Consider the following 15419-nt stretch of genomic DNA (forward strand, 5'->3'; position numbering starts at 1 on the left):
AGGGGTGGGGGAGGTGGGGGTGGGTGCGAGGAGGAGGGAGAGGGGTGGGTGCGAGGAGGAGGGAGAGGGGTGGGTGCGAGGAGGAGGGAGAGGGGTGGGTGCGAGGAGGAGGGAGAGGGGTGGGTGCGAGGAGGAGGGAGAGGGGTGGGTGCGAGGAGGAGGGAGAGGGGTGGGTGCGAGGAGGAGGGAGAGGGAGGGGGGAAAAATTGGATTTCAGTACACGTTTTACAAGCAAAATGCGATAAGCCCCAGAATCTCTCAACCCAAGCCAAATCCCAAAATTCAAACCATGGAATCAAACCCAGCAGCAGCCCCGACCACCAAAAATGTCTCCATTCGCTCAACCTGCACACTCCTCAACACTCTGGGCTCAAAACACAACACAAATAGAGGGATGAGATAGGGAGGAGAGAGAGGAAGGTGTGGGGGAACAGGACAAATGATGAGATTGAGAGGGGCAGGGGGTGGGGGATGGAGGGGAGGGATGGATGCATGGGATGGAAAGTGGATTCACAGCAAGGTCCACAGTTGTTCATGATGACCACACACTACTCCATTCTCAAAGTAAACATGAGGTGTCAGGCATGAATGATGAATTCCCACCTGCTGTTCCTTCATCTGCCATTACATTCCTTGCAGCATCTGCATTGAGCTTAAACAACCGCCCCCCCCAATAACCTCTAAAGTACTCCACCAGGAGGTGTGTCTCCAAGAGTGTCCGGGAGGTGCTCAGCATGACCGCTCCGAAGTGAAGGTTACATTTGAAACTTTTGTCAGATTGAACTAGGACAAAGGAACACTTGCTTATATATGTACTTCATTTACATTATCACCTAACATTGTCTTGAATGTCAGTTTGTCATTTTATTTTCAAAAATGACAACAGCTGTTATTACATAAAAGTAATTTACACCGCTGTCTACTATCTCGCCATGGATTATAAACACCGGTTTGGTTCATCCATCTATCCATCCCTTCCATCCATCCATCCATTCCTTCCCTCAATCCTTCCCTCAAACTCCCTTCAATCCTTCCCTCCATCCATCCGTTGATGAGGAACGGCAGGCTTGATATTGCGGGGTGCAACACAGGCAGGTAGAGCCTGAACTTTGTACGTCCGATGTATTTTTGATTGTGTTTATGTTTAGCAGAGGTGTTTAGCAGGTTGTGTTTAGCACAGGTACTTTTGCCACATACTTTTTTGGCATGCAAACAAACATTCAAGGAGCTTGGAGAGCACTTGCCAACTGGCTTAAGCACTCAAGCAAGTACTCCAATGAAACGGTACATGAGGAATGGCAGGCTTGGCAAGCGATTATAGTGATCGGTCAACACCAAGCAACAAGAGATGTCCGGAATGTCAAGCAATATCCGAATTGGAAAAATGAACACTTTCTTTTTTTGGTCGTCCGAACTACTGCTAAAGTAAATTCTGTCGTTTAAATTTTGAAATTTGGCTCAGATTAAGAGATTCTCGAGCTTATTGCATGCACGGAAATGAAATAAAGGCACGAACACTAGCGTCTCTGCATGTTTATAAGCAATTGCAGTGTATCCACTAATTCGTAAGGTATGAAGATAAGGCATTTGATGATACGAGTGAGGAAAGAAAAAAAAAAAAATTAAAAAAATTAAAAATCGCATTATCATTAAGAAACCATCGTGGCTTGTTCCAAGTCAAAGCATTGTTGAGCAGTCCGAAGAAAATGGCGAATTAAGACCCCAGCAAGATGACGGAGGGTTGACTCGGGGGCTGACCAAGGATGATGCCTTGATAAAGGATAATTAAATAAGGCCGTTAATTATCTTCAAAAGGGGTGTTTAAATTAACCCAAACACCAAATACCTTGGAGTTCCTTTATTCGTGCAATACTTTGGAGTTCCCTTAGTATGAATGCAAAGTTTGGGGCTGCTAGGTTAAATGGTTTTGTAGTTATGTAGGAGACACACTGACATATTTATAGTTATAGATTTTCCATTATTTCCTCGGCAATATGTGCATCATAAGAAATGCATAGCCCTTGATAAATGTAACTGTCAATGGTCACCATTTTGCCGTTTCATCATGTAGATGCAACATTGTTTCACAGTTCGTACAGCTCTCTTGGCCCTAATTGGTTTCATGACAACCCGAGGAGAAGGTGCCCTTGGTTCCCTGGATTACCCTCCATCAGAACAGCTCTTGCTGGCATTACGGTAACTGTGCAACTTGCATTGTCTTCCTTAAATCTTTGTCTTCACATCATCAGTGTATCCTAGTGTAACAACCTCTCCACTCCCCCCATAGTCCAGCAGTGTAGTCTGATATTTCAGATCAATTGTTCAAATTTGCATAAAAGCACCAAAATTGGTACACATGTAGAATAATGTATTCCGAACAATTCTGGATATGGAGCCACTCGAGATTTTGCCTTGGTCAGCTTTGGCTGTGCATCTTTGGCTGACCAGCTTTGGCTGGTCAGCTTTGGCTGACCAAGGCAAAATCTCGAGTGGCTCCATATCCAGAATTGTTCGGAATAAATTATTCTACATGTGTACCAATTTTGGTGCTTTTATGCAAATTTGAACAATTAATTTGCTATGCTGCAGTATAACCACTCTCACCCCTTCTGTAATACTGGGGGTCCATTAAAAAGAATGAGTCACAAAGAAAACTCAGATATTTACCTCCGCCACCGAATGTTGATGGAGCTTATGTTTTCACCCATCTGTTTGTTTGTAAGCAGGATATCTCAAAAAGTTGTGGACGGTTTCGGGTGAAATGTGGTGGACAGGTTGGGTGTTTGACAAGGATGAATTGATTAGATTTTGATGAAGATCTGGATCCAGATACTCGAATTTTAAAAGTGATTTTTTTAATATTGAGTGATAGGGCCAAAACGATATATAGCACAATATCTAAAAAAGTTATGGATGGATTTGGATGAAACTTGGTAGATGAGTTTGTTTGCTATGTGACGAGAACAAACTGATTCGATTTTGTTGAGGTCTGATTGCAATACGTATCCACCCAATTAGTGGTACACAAGACATAAACTGCTCAACCTTGTGGAGGTGTGGGCTCTACCAAGTGCCATTCTAGTTAATTACCGGTTTAATTATTTTCACATTTCCGTATTCTATCTATTTTTGATATGTTGACCATGCTTGCCCTGTCCTACTGCAGACCATTCTGCATTGATTTTATCCATGAGCTGAGATTCTTAAAGTTATTTATTATCAATATAATCTGTCAATTAACTTCCCTCCTTTATAGCTTGTATCCCATTTTTATGAAGTGGCCTCCACTCTTCCTTTTTTTGCAACTGAGACATAATTGAAACAGGTGCATATAATATATTATTTCAGAATTATAAAGTCAAAAGGAAATAAAAATGACAAATAAAGCAATCGGTATTCTGAGCATGAATTTTTTTTTTCGATCCTCGTGGAGGATCTCCAAGTCTTACTCGCGTTGTTGTTCTTCATCTTCTTCTTGTGGACTTTTTTAGATCATGGATCCTCATGGAGGATCTCTATTTCTTACTCACGTTGTTGTTCTTCATCTTCTTCTTGTGGACTTTTTTAGATCATGGATCCTCATGGAGGATCTCTATGTCTTACTCACGTTGTTGTTCTTAATCTTCTTCTTGTGGACTTTTTTAGATCCTCGTGGAGGATCTCTAAGTCTTACTCATGTTGTTCTTCATCTTCTTCTTGTGGACTTTTTTGTTTCACAGCCTACAGTTTTCATCGAAACTTCCTGAAACTTGGCATATAAATGTAGAAATACCCTGCGCAGACAGTAACGATCTCCGATTTTGAAAATTCCTCCGAGAAAAAAAGTTATGACGTCAAAATATCTCCGCTAATGGAAATCGCCTAAAAAATTATTTCCGAAACTAGGCAAGCTTTTTGAATTCTGTTTGCGGGAATCGAACAGGGCATTAGCAGAGATGAATTACCACACATATGATACATCACTATTACGTCATATCAATTTTTATGACGTCATTCCTATTTTTTGGCATTTTTTTGTTTCACAACCCAGAGTTTTCATCGGATCTTCGTGAAACTTGCCATGTATATGCAGAAAGCCCACGCGCAGGCAGTAACCATCTCCGATTTTGGAAATTCTTCCTAGAAAAAAACTTGATGTCATAATATCGCCGCTAATGGAAATCGCCTCGACCATTATCTCCGAAACGAGGCAAGCTGTTTGAATTTTGTTTGCGGGAATCAAGCTGGGCATTAGCACAGATAATTTATCGCAAACCTGATACATCACAATGACGTCATATTCGTTTTTATAATGTCATCATTAAGAGGACGAGGATCTTAGCTCATTTGAGCTTGTTTAATCATAAATTAGGTTCCATTATGTATATTTTCTTGCTCACTGCAGGCAGGTTGGTGGATTTGCAGTTTTTTTATTTTAAATTCTATCGATTGTAGTCTTGCTTCTGCCCATCCCCTGATGCTAAAGGTTGCATAGTGCACACGCTCAGCAAGTTGTGCGCATTCTTCAGTGTTCACTTTTGTCGGAAGATAATTATTTGGGAGTAAATAAAGATGGCTGTGATGTTAACTTTTGCACATATCAATGTGACCAACAATTATTTTCAGTTCAAAATCACATTCATTTTGACAATTTTGTTCTTCGTCGTGCATTCTTACCAAATAAATTGGAATGATACTCGGCCGAGCACATTCATCACCAGCATGAACAGTTTAGGTTTAGTATCCACTGATAAGCCAGATCTGCGTTCCTACCTTCACCAAAATATAATTGATTAGTCCTTGTCACACACCTAACCTGTACACCAAGTTTTGTCTGAATCCTTTCATAACTTTTTGAGATATCCTACTCACAGTCAAATGGGCAGATAGATGGGGGTAAAAACATAACCTCCGTTTGTCTTCATTGACGAAGGTAACACGGATCAACGTATGATTTGACTTTAAAGTACGTCGTGACAGTGGAGGTACATCAAATTTACACTGAAAAACGTTCCCACGAGCCATTTGTTTGATAATACTTAAGATTGGTGAGGTTGTTGAAGCCAGGGATTTGCAAGTGCCTAACATAGCATGTTTTGAATGGGGGATGCAACCACTACACACTTTCTTTCATGATGCTCTTTCGAGTTGAAGGGACATGAAAAAAACTTCATTTTGTCAGATAAACGTCAAAAGCGTGTGCCATTTTTAAACATTGTCATTTTATCAGCATTGTACTCCTCATGCATTCCAATTCAATTGTTTTGCATTTGAGCTTCCATCTTATTTATTTATTTTTGTTACATTTTTCTGTTACATTACACACAGGCAATAGATGTTGTTTTGGAGAATAATCCAGATTTTTTTTATGTCGTACAGTTCTGGATCTTACCAAAATGAGGATTTAGGTGTCTTCAATTTTTTTTTTTGGTCAAAGAAGATGCCAGCTCCAAAGAAAACAACAAATGCATTCTGACTTTTTATGACAAAAGTGCACATTCATATTCAAGAGCAGTCAAAAGGCCAGCTGACTAAGCGTGGACACAAGTCTCTTTAAAATGACTCCAGGACAGAACAGCTGGCAGATGTGACCTGACCTATAAACTGTTGCCCAGGTCGAGGCATTAATCAAGGAGGATTGCCACGTTGAGGCCACCAATATGTCAACATGATTTGAAATTGCTCAAGACAGCATTTTCACTCTGCACGACTACTTGACACAATGTCTAAGGCCTCATCAAGATGGGGCCACCGATACCTTCTCAAACTGTTTACACAGATCTACTCAACCTTGTGCTTGTCTCATAACTGGTTATGGAACACTGCTTTGCCCCCAGCATCCTGAAACCAAATTTTGATGCCAAATAATGGAAGCCCAAGGGATTACCACCACCCAATAAATCTTGCATCCAATTCTCAGTCAGCAGCATCACGGCCTGGATGTTCTGTGATGCCGAGGGAAATTGATTATATGACTCAAAAATATACAATCGCAAGAATACGATGCCAGCCTCATGCAAAACCATGGCAGGTTCACAAGTACAAATGCCAAGGGATGTTGACCAAAGGTGTGTCCTTCACAACATTCATGAATGCCTTTCATTTCCAAAATCGACCCCTTCCCCTTCTGAACCTTCTTATAGCCAAGACCTGACACCCACTGACTTATCTGTTAATTCATTTGAAGTCCAGCATGGCAGCCAACTCTCTGACAAGGAACTGACTGAAGCAACATGGTTGAATGAACAATCTGAAAACTTCCATTTTATGGACATAAACAGTTTGAAGGACAAATGGAGCAAGTTAATTGAAGTGAAGGAACTCTATTTTGATTAATATAAAAGTTAACATGTCTTGGAATATTGATTATCGTTCTCTTATAACTTTCTTGAATATCCCTCGTTTGTGGGGCGACAGAAAGTTTGTGATGATATATATTCACATGATCTGCTTGCTCTTTCATCAATTTCTCAGCAAACAAAAATCCTTTTGCTCAACTTCACTGATGGCTTGTTCACTCTATCAGTGGGGAATGTAATTTTCCATTTTTGTCAAAATTCAACTGGTATCCTATTTTGACACCACAAGTGTTGTATTGTGAAGCATACCATCCATCCCTTGAATGTTCAAGCTATCTTCCTTACTTGTTGAAAACAATTTGTGAATGTAAAATTTATCATACAAGGTGATTGCCTTTTGAACAACATTAAGCTTTCTGAAAGTTGGTGGCACTGATTTGTGGTGGATGGAAGCCACCAAGTTGTAGGTGTAACTGCATTCTCATCTAAATCCCTCCACATCAAGCTCGAGAACCTCTTTCTTGAGACTTATTCTCAAGCCATTCTGCATTTAAAGGGATGGGCACCATACGGGTGCAAAACAAAGAATTTTGCAGAGTTCTTGGTCTTGGATCTCCATAGATGACTGCCTTAGCTGGATGCAAATTTACGATTGTAACTAGCCAGTTGCTTCCATTAAGATCTCATTGTCATCTTAAAATAGTTCAACCATGACCTCCCCTAATCCCGATCACGTAATCTATTCTTATCTTAAAATAGCCTTTCCCTATTTTCCAAAGCTGCGGTTTTCTAACTGGTTTTCTAACTTCGTGTCATTGTCCGTTCTGGTTTTGCATGTACGCCACTGCTTTATTATATCCATATATTAATACTGAAGGACCAATTTTGTGCTCCTCCTAGCGGTTGCGTCACGTTTTTCTCGGTACTGTGACCTGGAGTGAAAGAAACTTCGTACCTATAAGAGTGCATCGCACATAGTGGCAATAGTCAACCTTCAACTCTGAAGCAGAATCAACACTTTTCGTTTTACATTCGTTTACATGGCGACGTGCGACGTCACCACTGAGAGGCGTTAGGACGTCATGACATCATCGGTCATTCGCTGACGCCATTACGTCTGTTGTCGACAGACCGTTACCGCTGAGAGGTGTAATTCCACTCCTCGAAATTGCGTCTGCAATGTAAAACCCTCTTCTGTACATGCTGACTACCTCAGAATGTGAAATTGACACAAAAAATGTAACAAGAAACATTGTATCTTCTATATATTGTTGCGAATTCGCTCCCGCCGGCGTGCGAACGGCCACGTAACTCTAATCGCGGCACGTCGCCCACTGGACGGACAATTCCGTCGTGACCTTCTCGGAACAACGCCGGGAGCTAGTCACGGGTGGGGGTTTAACCTCACCACGATCGTGCCAATTGCCCACCCGCGCAGGATAGGGTTGCTCACCAAATTCGATCTACCTAAGTACCTGCGCGAATGGTCGACCGGGCGATCGTACCACGCCACAGGCCGACCCCGGACACGAACCGCTTAAGCGGTCAGTTCCGTGCTACAGTGATAACCGAGTGGTGTTATCGTCGGCCTTGACGGTTCCGATTAATTACCGGGATGTTGCACCCACTACGAACCCCTTTCGTGAAGCAGGATGGAGAGTCAATTTAAAAGGAAGGAGACGAAGCAGAGCGGGGACAGTTCAACAAGCAAGCATTTTATTCACACACAGACAAGCACGGAAGGCACGTATTTACAGCCATACAATTATGCACAAAAAGCAAATGTCATACAACCGACTAACGTGTACACATGGCAACACTTACACAGTTTTACTTCACAGACGGCACCAACACACATTTCCACAAAAGCAAAAGAAAGAAGCCACCCTCACAGACAAGGAGGTAGACAGGCCCGTAGGCCAAATGTGCGTGGGACCTAGAGGAGTGGCTTGGTCCGCGAGACCGGGGAGGTCTTACCCGCGTCCTCGTGACTCGTTGGCGGTCAAGCCGCAAAGTGTCCGCACCGCTGTGCCCAGACTCCGGGCCCCTGGCGTGCTTGTTGGCACCACATTTGGGGTGGGGGAGGAACGGGCCCCGTTTTGCTCTATCTCAGCGCGGATGGGGGGGGGAGGGAAAATTGTTGATGCCCTGAGGGAGGGGAGAGGCTGGCTGAATTGGGTCCCGCGACGAGACGTGCAATCCCCCACACCGCAGCCTCCTCACCGACTGCCGTCCTCCTGGCCTCAGACCCGAGCTCCCCTGCCCTGACCAGCCACCCGCAGCTCCACCGCGCGCACTCGACTCAACTCCACCAACGCAGCGCTCCTTATCTCCAAAAGCAACTCCCCTCGACCTGGTAATTCTCGCGCCTTTATAGCCAGTAGGAGAAGCCAATATGCAAATTCCAGGATCAGAATGTGATCGGAGGCGGGGCCACGCCGCCCCCCCCCCCGGTCAGCCATTGGTCAGGCAAAAATGGGCGTGAACCTCCCCTGATCCTAAAATTTGCATAGCCGGACATGAACGGAATTCACCTACACGTGCCTGAAGGCGGGGCCAAGCCGCCTCGCGCTTGCCCATTGGACGGAGGGGAAGTGGGCGTGAAGCGTTTCTGATCCGAATTTTCCCCTCGGAAAGGCCGCCATTCGCGCTCGTGGCTCGGTGCGTTTGGCACCAATCGCCGAACGGGCCCGAGACAGCCCGACGTTCAGTGTTCACAGGTGGTGCGGGAATGGCCGTAGAAGCGATGTTGTGGGATGAAGTTGTGAAGGTAAAGGCGAAGGTGGTGGTGTGGCGTTGTTGTAGTGTGGTGGGGATGGCGTGGTTGTTGAGATGCTGTTTGTTTGAAATAAAAGGCAGAGAAAGAAAAACGACTAACTCAAAGCGTCGCAGCCCGGATGGATCACATAAATTCCCTCTATACAACAGGTTTGGGCTAACTACACATGTACCTATAGAGATATCTCACCTGAGGGCCCTTTATGGTGTAATGCGAATTTCCACAGCCATAACAATATTAATACTGAAGGACCAATTTTGTGCTCCTCCTAGCGGTCGCGTCACGTTTTTCTCGGTCGTGTGACCTGGACTGAAAGAAACTTCGTACCTGTAAGAGTGCATCGCACATAGTGGCAATAGTCAACTTTCAACTCTGAAGCAAAATAAACACTTTTCGTTGAGAGGGGGGCGAGGAGTGAAGAGGTGGGGGCGGGGGATGAAGAGACGGGGGCAGGGAGTGAAGAGGCGGGGGGCAAGGTAAGCAAATTTTTGGGCGGGGGGTAAGCAAATTAAAGCACGCCCTGTCCAGTCCTTGTCCCTCGAGTGTGGGTGAGCTTGTGAGGGTGGTTGAATGAACGGAATCCGTCTGTGACGGGGTTTCGGCTAGTTATTATTATTATTATTATTATTATTATTATTATTATTATTATTATTATTATGGTAAGCTTCCACTTTTTTATTTTGGTTGCAATACTTTCTTGGGTATTGAACTTGTTTTGTGAAAGTTCAAAGTCTTTGCAACATTGTAGAGTCTTGCAGTTTTTCATTTTGTAATGTTTATTTCATGATTGCAGGTCAAAGTAATGTGTTGTTTTCCAGCTCGAGGGAAACCTGCTGTGATGTCTGTGGAGCAAAGATGGACAGAGTCTTACTGGAGCGCACACCTGTGAATGCGAAAACTGTTACCACAGTAAGACCTGCTGTGGAAACCACCAGCCGCACACAAACTACTGATGCAATGACAACAATCACCCAAACAACAGCCATGGAAAATATTAAAACAAACACTATGGCAACATTTTCTTCAGCAGCAGTCACTTCGGCAGCAAATACCCCAGTCTGTGCTGCTTCAGCTACAACTACTGCAGCAGCAACAATTATAACATCAACTGAAGGAATAGCCACGGGTAAAACGGATGTGGAGTCATCAGTTCAGCGAGTTGGACAGGTAGGCTCATTTTGATGGTAAAGCCTTATCATTTCAAGGCAAATTGATAAATATATATTTTTTGAAAATGTAGTCAAGGCTCGTGCAAGAGCTAGTACTAGTACACTGAATGGATTAGGACACAACAGGACAAAAGGAACAGTTGAGAGAGTGGAGAAACACCATCAGCAGAGTTGAAGGCCAAGATAGAGGCAGACGTTTTTGCATACATTGTCGTGGCTTGTGGAAGAGTTAGTACACTGAATGGATAAGAATGTAACAGACAAGAACAGGATGCAAAACATGCATGCATGGGGTGGACAAGATGGATACAAATGGAAATGCTCAGGAGGGAAGACTGGAAATTTGGAAGGAGGAGGGATTGGGGTGGGGTTAATGTGGGTAGAAAAGATCATGGTTTTGGATTGGGGACAATCTGAGATGGTGGTGAACAGCTGTCTTTCAGGGCTGGAGGGAAGAATGAAATTGAAGGGAATGTGGAAGTTGGTTCCACAGGTGGGGAAAAAGAGGAATGAATGAGTGGAGGTGAGCAGTGATCCTGGATTTAGGTAATTTCACCAGAAAGGCGTTGATGGTGGACTGTGTGAGCCCTGCAGAAACTTGGGGCATGGAAAGAGCAGAGAGAGGGTGCAAGACCAGAAAGGAGGTGGTTAGAAGCCAGAGAGATGTCCGACTTGTCTGCGATGGTGAAGTGATAAGCCCATAGACTTCGCTTCAGCTTAGGAGATTCCAATAATCTTGAAGGCCTTGGTTTCCATGGTGGTAAGCTGAGCAAGATGTGAGCCAGCCCAGAGGGGGAGCAGTACTCCATCAAGCTGCAGATGAAGGCGTGGTAGGTGGATAGGAGTTCAGGTGTGTTGAGGAAGGACTTTGTATGGCAGAGAATGTCCAGTCGGCAGCTGGCTTTGGAGGCCAACATTGAAATGTTGTTTGCCAAGGAAAGATCATGGCTGATAATGAGACCCAGGAGTTTGAATGATGGAACCTCCTTTAGAGGATTGTTAAGAAAGAAGATGGAAGGGTTTGATGGTCCTTTTGGAGAGAGATGGTGAGAGTATGAGATTTGTCAGGATTGAAAGATATATTCCAAGTGTTTGACTAGCTTGTGGTGTTTTTTTTTTCCCCAAGGTCTGAAGAAAGGGAAATGGCTGCAACCTTCCTGTCTGAAGGATAAGGGATGTCATGGCACAGGGTGGAGTCATCATCAAATAGATAAAGAGGATTTTCCAGAGTCAGAAAGAACATAGATGAATAGAAGATCAGGAATAGGACTGGGCCCAGAACGCTGCCTTGGGGCACTCCAGCCTTGACAGGGAGACGGGTTTAAAGGATTCTGATTATCCTTCAGCAAATTGTGAATCTCTAAGTGATACCAACTTTGCCTTTGGTCTTTCAAAGAACAAGGCTTGCCTACCTGTTGCCTTCCTGGTGGGTTTAATCAAAATACAGCATGTTGTACTTGACAAAAAATATTGCACGTCTATTTGGGAGTCGATGAGGATGTAAAATGAAGTGAAACGTGTGAAAAAAGTGGCAAGTGCCATGAAAATATAGCATATACAAGGTGTGTTCAAAAAGTATCCAACCTTAATTTTTCGTGCGTAAACAAATGAAGCTAGGGAGGCGTGGTTTGGTGCACGTATGTAGGCGATCCTAATCCGTATGCGTGAATATTTTCCCGCCTGCAGAAGCTGTCAGTCGCCGACAGACCGCTGATGAGTGAGGAAGTGTAAGTGAGCGCCGTCGGATTTTCGTTTTTGACAAAACGACGGATCACTGTGGTCTCATCGCCAGTGATCACTGTGTTGAAGAAGTTGGGATCACTGTTCACAGTCTCCAGCATGTCCTGTGCGATCTCCAAACGGAGTTGCTTCTGCTTGAACGTTAGCAGCTTTGGCACGAACTTCGCTGAGATTCTCCTTCAGCCCAAATCCTCAGTCACAATGGAATGAACGGATCCAATGCTGACGCCCACCTCATCTGCAAGTTCTCTGATCGTGATTCGACGATCCTGCATCAGCAGGGTCCTCACTTGGTCAATGACTATCTCATTTCGGGATGTTGAGGGCCTACCAGAACGTGCTTCACTTTCCACTGATGTGCGACCATCTTTGAAGCAGTTGTACCACTCTTTTATCTGTGTGGTGCCCATTGCTTCGTTCCCGAAGGCCTGTTGAATCTTGCGGATCATTTCCACTTGGGAATCGCCAAGATTTACACAAAATTTGATGCAGTAGCGTTGTTCAAGTTTTTCCGTCATTTTGTCAGAAACGAGAATCCGACGGCGCTCACTTACACTTCCTCACTCATTGGCGGTCTGTCGGCGACTGACAGCTTCTGCAGCCGGGAAAATATTCACGCATACGGATTAGGATCGCCGACATACGTGCACCAAACCACGCCTCCCTAGGTTCATTTGTTTACGCACGAAAAATTAAGGTTGGATACTTTTTGAACACACCTCGTATAGCTGTAAGCATCACAAAAATCATTAGAAAAAAAAACTTGCTTGCACTGAGAAAGGCAAGTCATCAACAGAAATGGTCATGACGAGAGACTCCTGGAACAACTGCTCTTTTTGCACCGAATGAGCAGTGAGGTTAGAGCACTAGACCATCGGTCTGGGCCACTTGGCAGGAGCTGATAGATGTGCTCAACACATTGATTGCATCACCACCTTAGGCTCAGTGTGGACTGATGAGACACATGGCTGTGGTGGTTGTGTGGTCCTTCCATGTACTTTTATGTATTTACCTCCGCCCACCGAAGGGAGACAGAGGTTATGTTTTCACCTCTGTCTTTCTGTCTGTTTGTTTGTCTGTCTGTTTGTGTGCAGGATATCTCAAAGTTGTAGATGTATTCATATGAAATTTGGCTGGCAGGTTGGGTGTGTGACGAGGACTAACTGATTAGATTTTGGTGAAGATCCTGATACTAGAATTTTTTTAGGTGATTCTTCACCATTTAGAGATGAGGCCAGAAACGATATACAGCACGATATCTCAAAAAGTTGTGGATGGATTCGGACGAAACTTTGATTGCTTTTATGACTTAGCATTATTGAGTATTCTTATCCTGGTGTTCTGTCCGAAGGCAGGTCCAGGACTCTCGAAGCAGTTTCTTGGCAAGGGTTATGCTGGGTGGTTTGCCGTTGCCTTCCCAGCAGTAGTCTGGAGAAATTTGTCATTTGTTCAGGGTGCTGGCTATATCTCACTTGCTCTTCGCGATGGACACCATTAATTATTTAAGGTCCACCAACTAATGCCGGCAGGCTAGCCAGCTTAGAGGGGAGTGTGCGTACCGATAGGCCATCCTGGCACTCCATTATTGAGTACATTATGGTTATTAGTGTACATGTTAGTTCTTTTGAAAATTGCTATATTAATCCTTGTACTGACACTTTGTTCTTTTACAGGAAAATATCCCTCCAGAGTTGCATCACAGAGGCACTACGCATCCAGCCTCATTGCGTTCTTCCTTGTATTCTTCTTCCACATCTCAGGCTGTATATGCTCCTGCCAACCTTTGCTCCTACTCCTCACACATGCTTTCAGCTGTACTTGTGATTGTAATAGCCATTGCTCTTGCCTTCCTAATCCTTCGACGACTCTCTCGTGAAACAGGATTTTAATGTTTGTGCCATTTTCTTGATGTCCTAAAATCTTTGCACTAAAAGCTGTTAAATTGAATGACAACTTTTCATTGATATTTAGTGGGGCGAATACAATTCTGTCTGGGATTCAACTGCAAATTTGGTCTGCTGGTGACATAATTATATGCCTAGCTATGCCACTGATGCAGTTCACCCCACCCCTCCTTCCCCTTTTCCCCACTCCTCAAAAGAAAAGGGCAGTAACTTGGAATTTGGCCAATTACCAGCACATAAGGCCCTACTCCTCTTCTTGAAAGGTGCTATGGGATGCAAACATATGTGAAGGTGGCTTAATGCCCCCCTGAGGGAAAGTCCAGCACTCTGAAGAAAATGCCCAAATGCGAAGCAACAAGGTGGTGGCTTATCAGGTTTGGAATCGAACCAAAACGAGACAGTTCAAAGACTAGTACCCTAACTCTGAGCTGTATTGCCAGCCTCTTCACATTTAGTAATTTCAGCCAATGCGTACGCTTATGCTCTGATTATAAACATTGAGTTTTATTTGGATGATTAACAAAATTTTCCCTTAAATTACACTACCAGCCATTTTGTGTTGCTTTTGTCTTCATCTATGACTACATGTCGATTTCGGTTTATGTTTACCAAGATGTAAACAAAATCCATTTTGGTTTTCTGTTTAATATTTTTGCCTGAACGGCTGCTTTTCTTGTACTGTATTGTCAGAAATCCTCAAACACTTGAGGATAATTGTTATACGATAATCATAAAGAGTAAAATGTATGTTGGAATGTATACGTTTACATTTTAAGTACAATTGGATGTAAAATTATATAATTATATTTGCCCCACACTTTCAGACTCTTGCTTTTATTTTATTTTTCCTCGTAATTTTCTGACCACTGATGTCATTTCCTAGTCTCGAAAAACTAGCGTGTCCTGTCTGTTGGGTTATCCATGACTGGTTGTTCATATTTAAGCTTTGGCAATCACATTACCAATGATAACTGCCTTCTTGATGGTCTGCTACAGACAGTTTTTGTGTTCCTTGCTCTCATATTTGTCTTGCTTTTATCATTTGTAATCTATGATGTTTTATTAAACTTTGTGTTGAAAAACCATTGGGAAACTTAAGTTTTTGCTTCAAGACAAAATTTTAAAACTTTGTAATTTTTATTGACCAACGGTATTTTTGGGGGGGGTTTTTGTACACAATGTCGAGGCTCGTAGAAGAGCTCACCCACAGAACATATAACGAGGGGTGGGAGAGGGAAACACAAAACTGGGGAACAGAGACAATTGGAGATCTGTGGAAGGGATAGGGATGGGGTGGGGTGCACAGGGTAAACAAGATGATGCTACAGGGATGTTCAGGAAGGAAAATATGGAATTTGAAGGAGATGGGTTTGGGGTGGATTGGCTGGGGTTGAAAAGATCATGATTTTGGATGGGAGAAGATAAGAGATGGTGGTAAACAGCTGTTTTGAAGACCTGGAGGGAGGAGTGGGATTGAACAGAGTGTGGGAGTCTGTTCTTGAGGCAAGAAAAAATTAGGAATGAAAGAGTGAAGGTGAGCAGTAATTCT

The 15419-nt window shown here is 43.6% G+C and overlaps 1 protein-coding gene across 5 annotated transcripts in view; it reads left to right on the forward strand.

Annotated features, from left to right (window-relative positions):
• Positions 1–14955, forward strand: part of UBE2J1 (ubiquitin conjugating enzyme E2 J1) — a 39720-nt gene extending 24765 nt beyond the window's left edge. For 4 of the 5 annotated variants that reach the window (XM_085850420.1, XM_085850421.1, XM_085850419.1 and 1 more), the window contains 3 exons: positions 2091–2196; positions 9876–10224; positions 13640–14955. In XM_085850420.1, the coding sequence (XP_085706546.1) occupies positions 2091–2196; positions 9876–10224; positions 13640–13855 (671 nt within the window). In that variant the 3' untranslated portion in view covers positions 13856–14955. The remainder of the gene's footprint in view (positions 1–2090; positions 2197–9875; positions 10225–13639) is intronic. The other variant, XM_085850423.1, reaches the window with a different exon arrangement.
• The last annotated feature ends 464 nt before the right edge of the window (positions 14956–15419 follow it).

This window comes from Eptatretus burgeri, chromosome 12 (assembly GCF_056783735.1).
Source record: "Eptatretus burgeri isolate ZD-2024b chromosome 12, Ebu_testis_v1, whole genome shotgun sequence".
Taxonomy (NCBI): domain Eukaryota; kingdom Metazoa; phylum Chordata; class Myxini; order Myxiniformes; family Myxinidae; genus Eptatretus; species Eptatretus burgeri.